Raw genomic sequence first — 18,553 nt, 5'->3', positions numbered from 1 at the left:
AGCAGGCTGGTTTTAGACCAGGCAAATCCTGTACATCACAAATTCTCAGTCTCACTCAATATGTAGAAAATGGTTATGGGCAAACACTAGCCACAGGTGCAGTCTTTGTAGACCTAATTTCAGCATATGATACCATAAACCATCTCACACTCAGAAATAAAATATACAGAATAACTAGAGACTATCACCTTGATCTCCTGATCCAATCACTCTTGGAAAACAGATGCTTTTTTGTGAGCCTGGGGGGGAGGGTAGGAAGAGCTGCTGGCATCCCCCAAAAAATGACCTCCCCAGGGAAGTGTGTTATCACCATTACTTTTCAATATTTACATCAATGATCTCCCCATCTTTCCAGGAACTAGAAATTTTATCTATGCTGATGACCTTGCCATAGCTACTCAATCAAAAAATTTCAAGTCCATTGAAACTACTCTATCACTTGCCTTAAATAGTGTAACCACATATTATAGCAGCAGTCAATTAAAACCAAACCCCTTGAAAAACCCAGACTAGCATTTTCCACCTTAACAATAAGAGATTTCTTATTGTTGAGAGATCTGCCCTTTGCTATTCTTTTGCTGAATATGCCTGCCTGGTATAGTCCAGATCCTGCCATGCTGAAAAACTTGACCCAACATTGAATGAAAGCTACCGCTTAATTACAGGATACCTGAAACCAACACCACTAAAAGACCTGTATACTTTGGCTGATATTGCACCCCCTTCAATTCAAAGATCTGCATTCTCAAGCTGATGAAAGAAGCAGACGAATGATGAACGCTACACACTATTTGGTCTGGCCGAATAGTGTGATGCCCCAAAGACTAAGATCCTGGCATAGCTCCCCAGCAACTATTAAACCACCTAAAAACCCTCCAGAGACAAGACTTCAACAATGGCTTACACTATACCCTAAGAATAATACTGGTATTCCAACAGCTGAACATCTTCCACGTGGTGCACCCTTGGACTGGAATACTTGGAAAATCCTCAACAGACTTTGAACAACAGGACGCTGCAAACAAAATCTCATCAAATGGGGCTGCCTCACTGGACCAGATAATTGTGAGTGCAGGACAACCCAGTCCATGGAACATCTTCTTTCTTGTCCCTTTCTTCGATCACCTTGCACAAAAGAGAACCTTATATCCTGCACAGAAAGAGCAGTTGACTGCACAAAATACTGGAGGAACATCTGACCACATTTATTGTATATAACTTATGTATAGTTTCTTTTTTCATATTTTACTTATTATTCCCTGTATAATTCACCTATCAAATTTAAGCTGTTCTCATTTGTAATATATTCTAATTTGTTGTAAATAATGTTGTACCACTTGTGTTTGGATATGAAATAAATAAATCACAATATTTAAATTAAGGAATATTAAATCCCACATTGTTTTAAAACCGAATAAGAAACTCAAAGATTGGAATCAGAGAGTTTCATGCCGAATATAGTAAACTATAATTTTGTTTTCGATTTTGTTTTCAGCCTCAAAAAAGGCTGAAACCCGTCTGGGTAGTGACCTCCCACCATAATGTAATAACAGCATACATTTCCTAGGAAATGTGTTTTTACATTATGGAAAATACCAAGAATAGCGATCAGAACTTGACCACCTTTGCTGCGAGTTGCCGAGATTGTACTATGTACTAGGACTATTTGCATTAGCTCACGCTAGTAATCGCTGAAACTTTTATAGTTTACTATATTCGGCATGAAACTCTCTGATTCCAATCTTTGAGTTTCTTATTCGGTTTTAAAACAAGTGGGATTTAATATCCCCTTAATTTAAATGTTTATTTCGCCGAAATGAAGCCTATTAGCTCTTTATATTTAAGTAAATCACCATAGTTTATTATAGTGCATAATTTGCTAGAGTGAATTTCTTTTATAGTAATGCATCTGTAGAACTTTGTTATAACATAGATTTGTTATAGTGAGAGCTCACTATATATTATGATTTTTATATTATGATTTTCATCAAATTCCTGACCTGATATTTGCTATTAAGCTGTGTAGTCAATATATACTTTACGTTTACATTATTACTAGCTTTCTATCAACAGCTTTCTTCCAAATTACTGTTTTAAGCTACAATTTTGTTATATCTTACATTTTGGTCTTCTAAGATATAGTATACCAACTGCGTCAATCCATGCAGATCTTTGTCTGGGTTTTTTTCCCCTTTCCATTGTTTATCTGTTTAAGGGGGCCATACAATTTCATATTGGCTCTACTCACATATTCTTGGATGCTGACAATGTCAAGTTCATTTCTGATATCTTCAGTTTTGATATGATTCTGCCATCAATATGTCTATTCACTGTCCTGATTTTTCTCATAAATCTTGTATTATCTTGTTCCTAGTCTTGGTTAACTTTTTATTCCTAAGTCTCAGTTCCAAAAGTTAAGATTGCTTTGAAGACTCTTGTATATTGCTAGTTTAGTTCTCTGGCTATCTTCTTTCTTATTCCATATAAATGTATTCGGGTGGCTGCCAACCATACTAGCTTTACTTATTCTGTTATTTATTTTCATATTTAATTTATCTTCATCAAATATTGTGCCTAAATAGCTGAAATATTTTACTTATTCTATGTATCCTCTATTACGGTTGTACCAGATTTATTCAGGAGCATAGTATTGTCTGCTTTGATGTGGCAATTTAACACCTCCAATTTTAAAATCATGTTTAATGCCACATCATAATGTGATCAGTATAGATAATGAATAATAGTGGAGATAGCATACACCCTTGTTTACACCTGATTTTACTTCAGATCATCTTCCTTCAGCTCTTTCAATTCTGACTACTGATTTACACTTTAAATATAGAGTATGTATTGCTTTGTATAATGTTTATTTGTCACATGATTCCAAGGATTTTGATCAGTTTTTTTTTTCCTCTCCTTCTCTTGGCAACTTATTATATGCTTTTCCAGATCAAGCTGAGACCAAGAATGAAAGAATGAATGTTAAAAGCTTAAATGCAGGTTCTTGCTGTGTTACCATAATATCTTGAATATTTACCTTAAAATAACTGCGTTTCTAAATCTCCATTTGGCTTAAATCCAGCTTTGTTGTTCCCTTAGTTTCTCTTCTACAATTTTCCTATCCCCTTCTCAAGTATATCTGCATACTTGAAAAAATTCCTCTATAATTCTCATATATGTATATTATATATATATTTTTTCCCCATAGTTGGATAATATGAGAGCATTACTTGAATCACCTGGAATTTGGCCTTCTGATTAGGCCTTTTGAATATTGCATTGTTGTTCTTGTTATATGCTATCTAATCATTTCCGACTCTTGGTGATCTTGTAAATAAAGGCTCTCAATCTTGCTCGGCCTCTTGTCTTTTCTTTCAATAATTGTAAGTTCAAGTTGGTAAGTTCCTTTTTGTTCTCCATCCAACTTTTTTGTAGTCTTCCTTTTCTTTTCATGCCCCTCAATCTTCCCCCACATAACTGCCTTTTTCAATGATTCATCTCCTTGCGTAATATGCCCAAAATACATTAACTTCTGTTTAGCGATCCTTGCTTCCAGGGAGCAGTTCTGTCTAATAAAGTTTTAGAGAGTATAGTCATTCTTGCAATCCATGGGATTCTTAATTGTCTCCTCCACGCCCATAATTCAAATGAATCAGTTCACTTTGTCTTTTCAGTTAATAATTCAGCTTTCACATCCATACATCACTACTGGAAATATCATTGATTTGATATTTCTAACTTTTGTAACCTTACTAACATCTCTATCTTTAATCTCTAATAATTTTTGTCAAAGATAAATAGATAATTAACATTGCGTTTTTCCCCTTGCTATCCTTTTAATTTCATCTTCACATTGATCATCATTTCTTATTCTGGAACCCAGTAAATCATAACTTTCATCCACCTCTATTTTATGTCTCTCAATCTTAAATTCATCAAAATTGCCAGCAGCCATTGCTTTTGTTTTGCTGATATTTAGATCAAGCCTGACTTTTTTGCTTTCTCTCTTAACCAAAAGAATCAACTCCTCCAGAACTTCCTTAGTTTCTGCTATGAGGGTTGTATTATCTGCCTATCTTAAATTGTTCATTTTTCTGCCACCAATCTTGATTTCTGCTGGGGCTCTGTCTTAGTTGGCCATTTCCATAATCTCTCTGTCTCTTTCTCGAATCTCCTCACGTCTGAGGACTCATTACCTTTTTGATGATGATTCGCCATTTCTTTTTCCCCTGTGCTTCTCTTATTGCTCGTTCTAGTTTAAGTCCAGTGATTCTTGATATTTGGTCAGTCCACCTGTTGGTAGGAGGTTTCCTCTCTTTCTTTTCCCACATGGTTTACCCTGGATGATTATTTTTTCAAGGCAATTGCCTTCCCTTCTATATATGTGTCCAAAATATTGCACTACTCTCTTTTCAATTATGTTTATCAGTCTTGTGTGGATATTCAATTCTTCTAGGATACTTTTGTTTGTTCGTTTTTCTGACCAAGACACTGTTAACAATCTTCTCCAGCACCACAGCTTGAACGCCTCAATTCCTCTTCTGTCATCTTTTGTCATTGTCCAAGACTCAGAAGCATAGAGAAAGATCAAAAAAATTAAGTTTTCTACAAGCTTAATTTTGGTCTTTTTGGAGATGTGCCTGTCTTTCCAGATCTTAGTTAAATCAGTCATCACTTTCTTAGCTAGTGCTAAGAAATTTCCATAATATAGTCACTATAAATATTAAAAAGATAGAGCAACAGTATACAACCCTGTCACACCCCTTTTTCCCACTCAAACACTGTTTCTCTAAAGACTGTTTTTACTGAAGCTTCTTGGTTGTTATACAGCTCTCTAATCAAGAAAATTAGATGTTCAAGTATTCTCATTGATCTCATCACATTCCAAAGTCTGTTGTGATCCACACTGTCAACAGCTTTGCTATAATCAATGAAACAGATGAGTACTTTCTTCTGAAATTCTCTTGTTCTTTCCATAATCCATCTCACATTTACTGTCTGGTCTTTAGTTCCTCTACTCTCATAAAGCCTGTCTTTTATTCTGACATTTCTCTTTTCACGTACGTTTCCAACCTTTTTTGATCACTTTTAACATAACTTTGCTTGCATATGAAATTAAAGCAATGATTCTGTAATTCTCACTATTTCTGGGATTTGATTTTTTTTGGAATTGGGATGAATATTGATGTTTTCCAATGTCTAGTCCAGCATATTTTCTTCCAAACCTGTTCACAGATTTCAGTTAATATATTCACTACTTTATCCTCAGCTGCTCTCAATAATTCCACTGACACTTCATCATCTCCAGGAGATTTTTCTTTTGGTATCTGTTCCATTGCTGATATCACTTCAATTCTCACTATCAGGGCTTTCAACTGAAGATTAGTTAGCCATCTCACAGAAGTGGCAGGGTTTTCCCTCCTGGAAACTCAAATTATGTTTATATAATAAAACCAATCTGGGAAATACTGTTGCCTTAAAGACCTGTAAGTAACTCTGATTATTGATACTTGACGTAGAAATGCATCTGACTGTTATGGAATGTTGAAAGTCATGTTAAACAGATGATACTTGACCAGAAATACTCAAAGTAGTTATTATTATCATTGACTGATATTTATTATTAGCCACTGTAAAACACTTATACTTCCAATTTTGGACATTTCTGGTAAAGTGTCATCTATTTAAGATGATTTTCAACATTTCATATTTTTGATGCATTTTCTACCTCAAGTATCAATGAGTAACAATCAGAATTGCTTATTCCTGATTGTGTTTCTCTCAATTTTCCACCAGTGTTCTGTTGCTGTTCATGCCATTTAAGTCTTTCAAAGTAATTACTCCAGACATCCAGAATTCTATTGTATATATACACACACACACACACACGCATACAGGACTCGACAATTATGCTTGCCTGTGGAGAGTAGATTTTTCCAGTTGGTGAGTAGCTTCAGGCTGGATAAAATAGAATATTTTTTTATTTAAACATCTCATCTTCCTTATACCCTCTTTTACCTTGCGGTGTCGAGGTTCCATTGATCATCGGACCTCACTCTGTTTACAGGATAAGGTGGTCAGCCTTATGCCCCGGTGTATCCTATGGCCTGTAGTGTTGAGTTCTCAAGGCCAGTTTGCCTGCTTTGTGGGATGAAAAACCCCAGAATAAACTGGGGAAAAAACCCTGCTGTCCACGCTCAAGACTGGCTAACTTGGCTATGGCTGAGGAAGATCCTTCAGCTCCTCATGTCACCGACGGGAATCGAACCTAGGACACTCCTTCCCCAGGCATATGGTTGCGAAGCGCATAGCCACTAGGCTAACCGTGCGGACTATTTAAACATTTAAAATTTAAAAAATATATATATATTCTATTCGGTATAGTTTTTTTTGGATATTTGTCCTGAGATATTTGTCTACTGTTAGGTAGTAGAACCGTAATGGACTTGGAATGTTATTGGGCCTTTGGATCGCTGTTTTGATCTCAGGGATATTGATTTCTTGGTGAGGTATGTTTCCTCATGAACCATGGTGCATTAAATGCTGTTCGCAAACATTTGTTTTGGATTGCAGGAAAGAAGGTTGATTGGGCAATAGTTTTAGGGAAATAGGACTGTAGCACCCCCACAATCTTATCGTAATATAACAAACACTTATGTTAAATCATTGATGAGTCCACGCTGTTGCTGTATTAAAAGATAATATGAATTGTTCTCTGGCCATGTTAAAAAATTAGGAAATTACTTTGTATAGGTTTTTTTTATTTTTTTTATTTTGACTACAGGTCACTATTATTCTATTTGCCTGATCATTATCATAATTTTAAACATGTGAACACTAAATTTAGGTTCCTTGTCTTCACAGCCATCACCTCCACCACCTCTATTTTGTTTCCTTAGTTAAAAAAAAATCCTAACTTTCCAAATTTTAATGATATCTCTGTTTATATCCTTCTAGAAAGTGCTAACTTTAATTTTGCTTTTCCCAGTTCCAACTTTCCATTGTCTGGTAATAACTGAAATACCAATTTAAATCTTTGACATTATCATCAGTATATGATTTAAATAATAATGATCCTCTGAAAAAACAACTTAATCCAGCTCACTAATGTGTAATACGATTCCATTCACCCCAGTTTTTGTAATAACCTGTCATATAGTAAGTAGTGTTAAAGGTTTGCAAATTGTAGGTTATACTGCTTTTATTTGCTTTCCTCTTGTTCAATACATCAGTCACTCTATTGTGATATGTAAATAAGTAAATTGTTAAATCATGTCTTCTGCTTAATAAGCCCCTGGTGACTGTCATAGAGAACACTAGCCTCATAGCGTTAGTTGTCAACTGTAATTTGGATCATACCAATCACTGAGAATCCTGTTATTAATAACTCAGCCCTAGTTCCTAGCCACCATTAACCTTGATGACCACTCTAGATATGCATGCACACACACAGTCGATTCCAGTTAATTGGGACACGTCAGAACTTTTAAAACTACCTCAGAGATTCATAAAGACGCCTTCTTTGGTCCTACATATTCTTTATAAATATTATTTATATTCCTTATACATGTCTTAATTGAAGACTTTATATCGAATGGTATCTTCAATTAAGACATATATAAGGAATATAAATAATATGTATAAAAAACTATACTGTTGTTCACTTCACCCCTCTTATTCTTCTTCATTCTGCTGCTACAAATTATTGTAGTGCCAGAATGATGAGTAATAAAAGAGGGGTGAAGTGAACAACAATATAGTTTTATTGCTTCTGCCTTTGAACATTCTGACTTTATTTGTTGTTGTTTTTTTTTGTCTCCATTTGATTTCAATAATTTTTACTTATTCAATTTTAATTTGTTTGGATAATTAAAAATATATATTTATTTAATTAATTTAAGTCTGCCTGCAGACCACCTGTCCCATCATCACGGACCACAGGTTGAGAAACACTGACCTAAATGAATGTGAAATAGCACTATCCCTGAGAATATAGAGTCAATAAGGTATTTATTTTTCCTTGTGTCTTTTGTCCATATGCATTTGAGCACATCTTTATGTTGAAACACTGAACTAGTCGATGTCCTGAACAGAAATCCAGCAGGCACATACCATTAATTTTTTAGCTTTGCCTTTTTCTCCATATTTTCTTTAAACATTTCTGTATGCCTAGAATTCATATCCTATCTTGTTTTTATAATCAACAATGACCAGCCCTTCTGTTTATGTTAGCTGCCTCCTCTAATAGCTCAAAAAATTTTCCTCCACTTCTTTCTTATGAGAGTGGGACCATAGGCACAAATAAGTTTTATTATTCCATTTCCATTTTGAAATTTGCCCAAATAACTACTTGACATTACCTGCCAGTCAAAAAGTCCATCTTCATGTTTGAATGCTACTGCTTTTTCTTCCTTTTCCTGATCACTGTTACTCATATATTTATTTTTTTATATTTAATATCTTATATTTATTATTTAGCAAGATACCACCTGTTTATTCTTCTTTATCTCATTAACACCAGTTATGTCCACATGGTGCTTCTTTAGCACTTCTGCCAGCTTGATTTCTTTTCTGCTGATTGGGCAATCTTGATTTTTTCTGATGTTGAATTTGTTTCATTTGCCTAATTTTTGTTTTCCTTAGTTTCCTGTTGAGAATGGTGAAATCATGTTGAACTGAGTGATGCCCCAGCTGGTATGTATCACCATTTTTTGTTTCTGGTTAAAGTGTACAGAATACAATTTTGTTTGCTGACTAAATTGAAAGGTTATCCTCATTTGTTCAGTATCCACTGAATACTTACTAATGGGATGCATCACATGAAGATGAGGATTGGTCAGAAGCTCTAGTAGATTAGATGAAATGAATGAGATACAGCCATTAATAATAAAATACTCCCTCATAAAAACAATTTCAGCTTAAAAACTAATCAGAGAGATATAGTAAATGAATCTGAAAACAAATGAGTGAAGTATGAGGTATTCTGCTTGATCAAAAGGACCATTGCAGTTAAGTTTTGGACCAGATGTTTGTTTTAATGTTTACCATTTTTACCATTTTTAATGTTTACCATTTATTGCTATTTTTATACTTTATTTTCAATAAATAAATTAAATTTATAACTTAAAGGTTCCAGGTAATCTATTTAATTTTCTTACATATGTGTAGGTGAACATTTTTGCTTTTGATTTTTGTAGTCTGTTCAACTTATCACACCATAATCATTGTTCAAAGAGGAAAACACTTTGGGCATTTTATAATATATATCTTGTTTATAGCCTGAACAAAATAAATAAATAAATAAATTTTGTTAAATAGTAAGCAGCTAGAACAAAAGAAACTGCATTGAAATAATTTGGAGAGAGAGAGAGAGAACGAATGAATGCATACACTGGACTGGTTATTAACAAATATTTTAAAAATCATCTTAATCCTAGTTATCGTGATATGTTATAACTTATATTTATTTATTTTTTCTAGGTAGGTGAAAGAGAGTATGACCTGGTCTTAAATTCAGATATCAACACAGGTGTCCATCATCAATGGTTTTATTTTGAAGTAAGTGGGATGAAGGCTGAAGTTCCATATATTTTCAACATAATTAACCTGGAAAAATCTAATAGCTTGTTTAATCAAGGTATGCATTCTTGTAATCTTTAGTTCAAAAATAGCAGTAATTAATTCTACACAGTCTTTTCATAAATACTGTTACAACTTCCACACAGCTTGATGCTGCCCGCAGAATTGCACAAAACCTGATAGTTGATTTACTGATAGATTAAACGTTTATGTGTTGTTCAAGTTGTATCAGTATTTATGGGTAGACTAGGTATTCAAGAAAATTATGTAATTTCTTTCCTTTTGTATTCCAGAAAGAGCTTAGTACATTTGATTAATTTATGGAAATGCATATTGGTTTACTAGAAATATGTACTGACCAACAGTTTGTAGTATGGAAATGATAATGCCAAACCATACTATTATTTTGAGTTTGGGCCATAAGATCTGGCCAGTCATTGCCACTGCTTATCTGTGAAATTAGGGTCATACTTTATACATTTGCAGTGGTGCACTCATATGATTACACCACGAATGTATAAGGTATACTGTATGCAGTATATCTTAAATGAAAAGATGTGATAAACCCTATTAGTGGTATAATATTGGAATTCTTAACCTTTAAGGTTCATGCATCTCCGTTTTTACATTCTAATAGATATGCAGAACATAATAGAAAATAGCGTTACTTCTTACCAACTTGCAATTCACAAATCTTCTAGTGAAAGTTTAATAAAAGTTGATTTTTGGAGAATAATAATATAAAAACAAACTGTGAACATCCTTGAGAGGAATGATAATATTCATTAGAGATTTCTTCATTTTTGTCTTAGAAAATTGCATACGCGAGCAACGAGCTTTGCACTTACCGTTGGCCCAGCAATAAACACTTTCTCGGATTTTATGTTCATTGTGTTTGATTGTTTGAATTGTTGATTCATTTAAATTCAAAGTCCTTACAAGAACTGGTTTTTCTCCATTTTTCAACCAATCCATAATTTTAATTTTTTTTCTTCGAGACGAATTTTCTTTTCAATATTCATTTTTTCCCATTTCAATGCAATTTGTGGCCATTACTATAAAAATAATTTTTTTACATAAAAAGCATTACATATTAATTATGTATGTAACTCACCAGAAAATAAAGTGCTCAGCTTGAGATAACACACTTATGATTTTTAATGTGCTTTCCTGGCAGAAAACGAAGTCAATTTTCAACAATAAACACTTTATACGGTATACAATTGACGTACATGCGTGCTAAAGGATGTTCCCCCTAATATAAATTCGCTACTTATAACTGCCTGCGCGATACGGGCAGACACAAATTTAACGAAGATAAAATTTGATTTTTAAGTCTCGTGGTGAAAAACATATGAAAAGATAAAGGATTACTACAATTTCTAGACTGTGTTTTTGTCAAAACCGCTTAGTATAAGTACCGCTCTGAACAATGGTTACTACAATTTGTAGACCGTGTTATATTGAAAGCGTGTTGTATAAGTACCGCGTTATACGAGGGTTACCTGTGCTGATCATTTAAAACTATATATTTAGAAATTTATGTACATTTAATCATACAAATACAACATTTATTTTACAAATGATATTCTATATTTTTCTATTTAGCTACTTGAATACAAATTCTACCCTGTGGTCAATAACATCGTCATAAAAAGTTGGTTATAACTTAATTTTCGCAAAATGCACACTTGTAAACGCTGCCGAAGCTCTCTGGCTAGAGCTACATTGACTGCATATAGCCTGTGGTTTAAGCAACAGAGTGAGACGACATGAAATGGCTATGCGCGTGCGCATGAAATCACAGTGCTGCTGCGAGGACCTGGAAACTCCTACAATCGAGCAAGCCAAAGGTAGCTTTGACTAGATGAGCAAGCATCGGCTTCAATACACAACGCAAAGCTCAATTATTGCCACGCAAGATTAAGATGTCTTCTGTCTACAAAAATAAAAGCCAAAATGGAATACTTATAAATGCATGCATTTATTAACAAATAAATATTACTTCTTTCTCAATTAATGAGCTTGCTCAGCAAGCATGGAGAATTCGCCACTATATACAGTGATTTATTCCTTTTTTTTATAGATAGGTATTATGAGAGCTCTTCTCAAATCTTCTGGAATTCATCATTCTGGCCAGGCTTCCTAATCTATGAGTGCAGCTACTGTAAAACTTTTTTATCTCCATATTTGAGTATCTCTGGTCAAATATCATCTGCTCTGCCTTTTACACATTCAGGTTTTTGATTCCCCCCACCCTCACTCAATTATGTGTACTTCTGATTGCATTCCTCAATATTTTCTACAGCTCTTTTGTCATTGCTTGTGTCGTGTAACTGTCTTTCATTGTAGTTACTCCAGACATCCTGAATATCCTTATCTTCAGTTTTCACATCTCCTTAATCATTTTTATTTCCTTTTACGGTATTTCTTCCATTTCTCAGCTTTTCAATAGTCTACAGAACATTTTGCTATCTTCATGATATTATATTCTTACAGTTCACCTCTGAAAGCTGCTCAAATTTGATTTTTTAAAAACCTTACCAAAGTCTTCTCAAGAAGGACTTTGCTTTAACTCTTTTACACACTGATTTATTTTCTTACATATTTTCTGTATTATTTTATAGCATATGTTGACTTACTTTAAGAACTTTTTTATGCTTTCTTCTTTTCCATGTTCTTCAACTTGAGTCCTCTATAGAGTTATAATTTTTCTATCCGTGCTTACTGCTTCTTCACCACATGCCTCTCTAGTTTTAACCAATGCTTTCTTTAGTCTCTCACTGAGTTCCCTTAGTTTGATTATTATTTTCAAATGTCATCATTTCTCGTTCAATAGTATTTGTGTATTTAATCCTACAGTTCACCACTGAAAGCTGCCCAAATTAGATTTTTTAAAAACTTTCTTACATATTTTTCTTTTTAGTATGAAATTTAGTTTTATTTTCTTGAAAACTAAATCATACTCGATTCCCATTTCATGTTCCCCATATACTTTTCTCTGCTGAATCATGGTGAAAATATTACTATCTACAGTAACATAGTCAATATGCATTTTGAAAGTTTATTTTTCACTTGGTTAGACTATAATAAATTTAGTTTAATTCTTTATCCAAGTGCGAGCAAACAAAGTTTGCACCTTAAAATATCTTCAGGACTGGGGTAAGGTAGTACAACACAGGGCAACTCGTAGGAAAGGTGGACCAAGCTAACTATCTCAGTATCTCCCATAATGCAAAACACATCTCCCAGACTAGTTTCGACCTTTATTGAGGTCTCTTCAGTCGGAGCCAGGCCCAGAATTGGAGATACCAGGCAGAAGCAATAGCGAGATCATCTTTACCTATAGGAGTTGCCAAAAGGTGTGCCACCTTTTTATTAAATTACTCTGGATTTAGAGAAAGATGTTGAAAGTTTATTTTTCACTTGGTTAGACTATAATAAATTTAATTTAATCCTTTATCCAAGTGTGAGCAAACAAAGTTCGTGCCTGAAAATATCTTCAGGACTGGGTTAAGGTAGTACAATACCGGGCCACTCGTAGCAAAGGTGCACCAAGCTAACATCACTCCTATCTCAGTATCTCCCATAATGCAAATCATCACTCATATCTCAGTATCTCCCATAATGCAAAACACATCTCCTTGCGGATATGTATAATGTTATGCATTAAGGGAAGGGCCACTACCCAGACTAGTTTTGAACTTTATTGAGGTCTCTTCAGTCAGAGCCAGGCCCAGAAGTGGAGATACCAGGCAGAAGCAATAGCGAGGTCATCTTTACCAATAGGAGTTGTCAAAAGGTGTGCCACCTTTTTTATTAAATTACTCTGGATTTAGAGAAAGATGTTGAAAGTTTATTTTTCACTTGGTTAGACTATAATAAATTTAGTTTAATGCTTTATCCAAATGTGAGCAAACAAAAAAATATTATCAGGACTGGGGCAAGGTAGTACAATACCGGGCAACTTGTAGCAAAGGTGGACCAAGCTAACATCACTCCTATCTCAGTATCTCCCATAATGCAAAACATGTCTCCTTGTGGATATGTATAATGTTATGCGTTAAGGGAAGGGCCACTACCCAGACTAGTTCGACCTTTATTGAGGTCTCTTCAGTGGGAGTCAGGCCCAGAAGTGTAGATACCAGGCAGATCCCTTAATGCATAACATTATACATATCTGCAAGGAGATGTGTTTTGCATTATGGGAGATACTGAGATAGGAGTAATGTTAGCTTGGTCCACCTTTGCAACGAGTTTCCTGGTGTTGTACCACCTTACCCCAGTCCTGAAGATATTTTCAGGTGCAAACTTTGTTTGCTCACACTTGGATAAAGGATTAAACTAAATTTATTATAGTCTAACCAAGTGAAAAATAAACTTTCAACATCTTTCTCTAAACGTGTGGACAGACTTATCTGTTCGTCGTACATGCTCTTTATTTTTTAAGTATACATTAGAACACAGAAAAATAAGTAAATAATTTGTTTATTAATTTATTGCTGATATTTCGCTGGTGTTATAACCAGCATCTTCAGAGCACAAAAACACAGTTTGTCACAATATGCGAGACTATAACAACATGGTGTAATCAATGGACTAGTTAAACAAAATTGTAGCAGCAACACAAAGGCTAGAGTCCTGATTTTGGCACCCTCTATATAAAAAAAAAAAAAAAAATTAAAAAAAAAAAAAAATTGTAGCTATCACATGAGACTAGTCCTAAACAGAAAAAAACCGGTACTAGTTTTTTCTTAAGATGACTGTCTCCCAGATTTTAGGCAAATTTATACAGCCATATTTGTTGAGATTTGGAGTGTGTTTCAGGGCTTCTGTTGCCTCTAAGAACAATCTCTCTGACTTGTAAGAGCTTCTGTGCAGTACTTTTGTGTTTTTCCAGTTGATCCAGTGTGCAGGGGGGGGTATCCAGAGTATGATCTACTAGGCCTGACTTGCCATAGTGATTATGCTGGATGTATCTTTTGTGTTCGCTGATGCGGATGTTCACAGTTTTACAACTGTTCACAGTTGTCTTACAACACCGTACCCTAAAAATGTGAGACTTAATAGTAAGCTTTGATATCACCTCACTATTCACAAATGTACCACTAATAGAAACCCTTAATCTACTGAAGTCACACTGCTCCCCTGATATATTTGAACTATTCAAATTCACAATACATGCAGGATATTTCACATGGAAAGGGAAAATATACAAACAAATAGATGGGACAGCCATGGGCCCCCCCACCCCCAAGCCAACTTTTCCATAGAACACCTGGAAAAACTAGCAATCAATACAGCCACTCTCAAACCAACACTTTGGCTATGCTATGTTGATGATGTGCTTGCTATTTGGCCACATGGGCCAGAGACATTGGAAACATTCTTAGCACATTTAAATAGCCAACATCCAAAAATCCACTTTACAATGGAACTGGAAGCTAATAACTGTCTGCCCTTCCTGGATACACTTATCACACATCTTCCAGATGGTTCCTTATCATTTTCAGTTTTTAGAAAACCCACACATACAGGGAGATATTTACACAAACAATCACACCATCACCCTTCTCAACAATATGGCATTTTAAAAATGCTAACCCACAGAGCGAGAGCAATCTGTTCCAATGACAGTGCTCTTGTTGCTGAACTGGCTCACTTACGCCACACCTTCTTGGCCAATGGCTATAATCCCCATAAGATAAACAAAATACTAAATGCTCCTAAGAAACCCCTTCCACTATCCACCACAGAGAACTACAACAAAACAGTCACCATCCCATACATTAAAGACAACACATCCGAAAAGATTTCAAGAATTCTTAATAAATATGAACTGCGCACCACATTCAGACCGTGTGGCAAATTAGCAACTCTCATCTGTTCACCCAAGGACAGCATCCATCCCTTATCACATCCAGGAGTCTACGAAGTACCCTGCTCATGTAATCAAGCCTACTATGGTCAAACAGGAAGAACTGTGAACATCCGCACCGAACACAAAAGATACATCCGGCATTATCACTATGGCAAGTTTGCTTAGCAGACCATGCTCTGAATACTCCTGCACACAGGATCAACTGGAAGAAAACAAAAGTACTGCACAGAAGCTCTTACAAGTCGGAGAGATTATTCTTAGAGGCAACAGAAGCCCTGAAACACACTCTAAATCTCAACAAATATGGCTGTATAAATTTGCCTAATATCTGGGAGACAGTCATCTTAAGAAAAAACTAGTACCGGTTTGTTTCTCTGTTTAGGACTAGTCTCATGTGATAGCTGCAATTTTTTTTTTTTTTTTATTATATATAGAGGGTGCCAAAATCAGGACTCTAGCCTTTGTGTTGCTGCTACAATTTTGTTTAACTAGTCCATTGATTACACCATGTTGTTATAGTCTCGCATATTGTGACAAACTGTGTTTTTGTGCTCTGAAGATGCTGGTTATAACACCAGCGAAATATCAGCAATAAATTAATAAATTAATTATTTACTTATTTTTCTGTGTTCTAATATATACCATTAAAAAATAAACAACATCTTTCTCTAAATCCAGAGTAATTTAATAAAAAGGTGGCACACCTTTTGGCAACTCCTATAGGTAAAAATGACCTCGCTATTGCTTCTGCCTGGTGTCTCCACTTCTGGGTCTGGCTCCCACTGAAGTGACCTCAATAAAGGTCGAAACTAGTCTGGGTAGTGGGCCCTTCCCTTAATGCATAACATTATACATATCCGCAAGGAGATGTGTTTTGCATTATGGAAGATACTGAGATAGTTAGCTTGGTCCACCTTTGCTACTAGTTGCTCTGTGTTGTACTACCTTACCCCAGTCCTGAAGATATTTTCAGGCGCAAACTTTGTTTGCTCACACTTGGATAAAGGATTAAACTAAATTTATCAATATGCTTTTTATTGTATATATTCTCTCTACACAAATTTGTTCACATCTTTATGTTGAAACATGATGCATATCCTGAACAGAAATCAAGCAGGTACTTACCATTATTATTATCTTTGCTAATAATAATGGTAAGTCCTAATTTTTCTAAAACATTTGGGAAACATTTGCCTAATAAATCATTAGGCAAATATTAAATCAATTAAATAAATCATTTCCTCTTCTGTTTTGATCTTCAACAAGGGCCACCTTTTCCTTTTTTCTATGTGACAGCTATCTCTTTTCTAATACCTCAAAAAATTCCTTTGTGGAACCATTGACAGATAAATCTCATTGTTCAATTTCCCATTTTGATGTTTTCTCATATTACTGCATTCTATTGTCTTTCAGTTTGCAAAACAGACACTAGCCAGAATAGATACAATTAAAATATGCAGTTGGCTTCATAGTCTTCATTGGTTTTGCCTTAATTCTAAATAACAATGGCCCACCAAATTTATCTTAGTGTTAATCATACTTTCATATATCATCAAAATTTAGTTGCCTTGTGATCTCTCTTTTAACATTTGTTACATCTCTAAACTACAAGAGACAGTTCACTCCATTCTCAGCACTGACCTTCTTAGTATAGCTCTGTATATCTCTACCACTCTCAATAAACATGGATGCATCCTTGCTAGAAAGTTTGAATTTCTACTGTGAGAACAAATACATCTAGTTGACAACTATACTATATACAAATGGGCAGTCATCTGTTGATGCTCTCTCACTCTCTTCCAGGTCATCTTATGTCTCCAAAGGACATTATTTCTCATAGTTCCCAAGAAGAATACTTCCTTTTTAGGTTTTTCTTCATCATATTTAGTGTGACTTGTCTTTCCTTTCAATTGTCGATGCCAATAAATTCTAACTTTATTATTAACCTTCCCCTACAATACTTGTTCTTAGAGTTTAATGCTTTTTAAAATGTCTGAGATTAACAGCCATCTGACTCTTACAAAAGCCAAAAGGAAGAGCTGTAGTAGTTTTGAATATTATTGCAGATTAACAAGAAAATAAGTATCACTTATTCACTGATAATTGCTTGTCAAGTAATTGAGTACACACCCCTCAAAGAGCCAAATGAAGAAACTGAATTTCTTATTTAACAAAGTTGTTTGCTGGTATGAGTGTACCATCAAGAAATTGAAAACTCATTTTAGTAGAACCCTCTTGGTATAGTCTGCCAAAATACATTGTTAATATTATTATTACTTGACACCTCCAAAGACTCATCGAGGGAGGGCACCTACTCTACAAATCTCCATCTCCACCACTCAATCCACCAACTACAGTGAATCACATCATTTACACCAATGCCATCTACTGCCCACCACCAGTCTTTTGGCTGGAGAGCAGATATACTAACCACTCGGCCAACCAGGCTGGCTTGTTGATACATATTCTCCTACCTACTGCATGACGAAGTTTAATGTTTCTTAAGTGTGTAAAAACTCATCTGATTTTCTGGCATAAAGGAAACCTTATTCTTTCATTTTACAAATATTATGATCAGCTTCGATATTTAGTCTTTATTTACTAGTATTCCACTGTACTTTCATATTAATTGTGATGAAAATAACTTTATCTTGGTTTTATAAGGAACCAAAAAGGACATTACTTAATTAATCTGATAAATTAATTGGAATAAATTATTTTTGAATTATTCATTTTTGTCTTTGTACTAAGATAATTTATTTCAGAAATGCATTCAAAATTTAGTGATTTATCTTATGCAAAAAAAAGAGTATATATGTACAAAACGCGCGCACACACACACACACACACAGAGGTCTCAACCGAGACTTATGACAGTGCTGTGTGTGTGTGTGTGTGTGTGAGTGGTTAAAAGAAGAAAGAAATTTGTTAATGTGTTTCTTGAAGACCTGTAATCTTTGGAGAAAACAGTATGGAGAAGATTGCTCTAAAGAGCAGAGGTGTAGAGAATGAAGGAGGAGAAAGAGAAATTGGTTTGATGAGTTTGGAGTTGAACTGTATGTGGTGTAAACCAGCAGCTGCTTGTGTTCATAC

General features: G+C 34.8%; 1 protein-coding gene across 1 annotated transcript in view; it reads left to right on the top strand.

Moving 5' to 3' along the window:
* Nucleotides 1-18,553, top strand: part of LOC150098111 (cytosolic carboxypeptidase 1-like) — a 551,906-nt gene that overhangs the window by 382,022 nt on the left and 151,331 nt on the right. The window contains exon 16 of the mRNA XM_090406686.1: nt 9,481-9,637. Within this exon, the coding sequence (XP_090262812.1) occupies nt 9,481-9,637 (157 nt within the window). The remainder of the gene's footprint in view (nt 1-9,480; nt 9,638-18,553) is intronic.

The sequence above is a fragment of the Typopeltis vanoorti genome, chromosome 16 (genome assembly GCF_054136105.1).
Source record: "Typopeltis vanoorti isolate ZY-2024b chromosome 16, IOZ_Tvanoo_1.0, whole genome shotgun sequence".
Classification (NCBI taxonomy): domain Eukaryota; kingdom Metazoa; phylum Arthropoda; class Arachnida; order Uropygi; family Thelyphonidae; genus Typopeltis; species Typopeltis vanoorti.
Note: the sequence above shows the minus strand (reverse complement) of the source record. Positions and strands in the feature narration are given on the sequence as shown.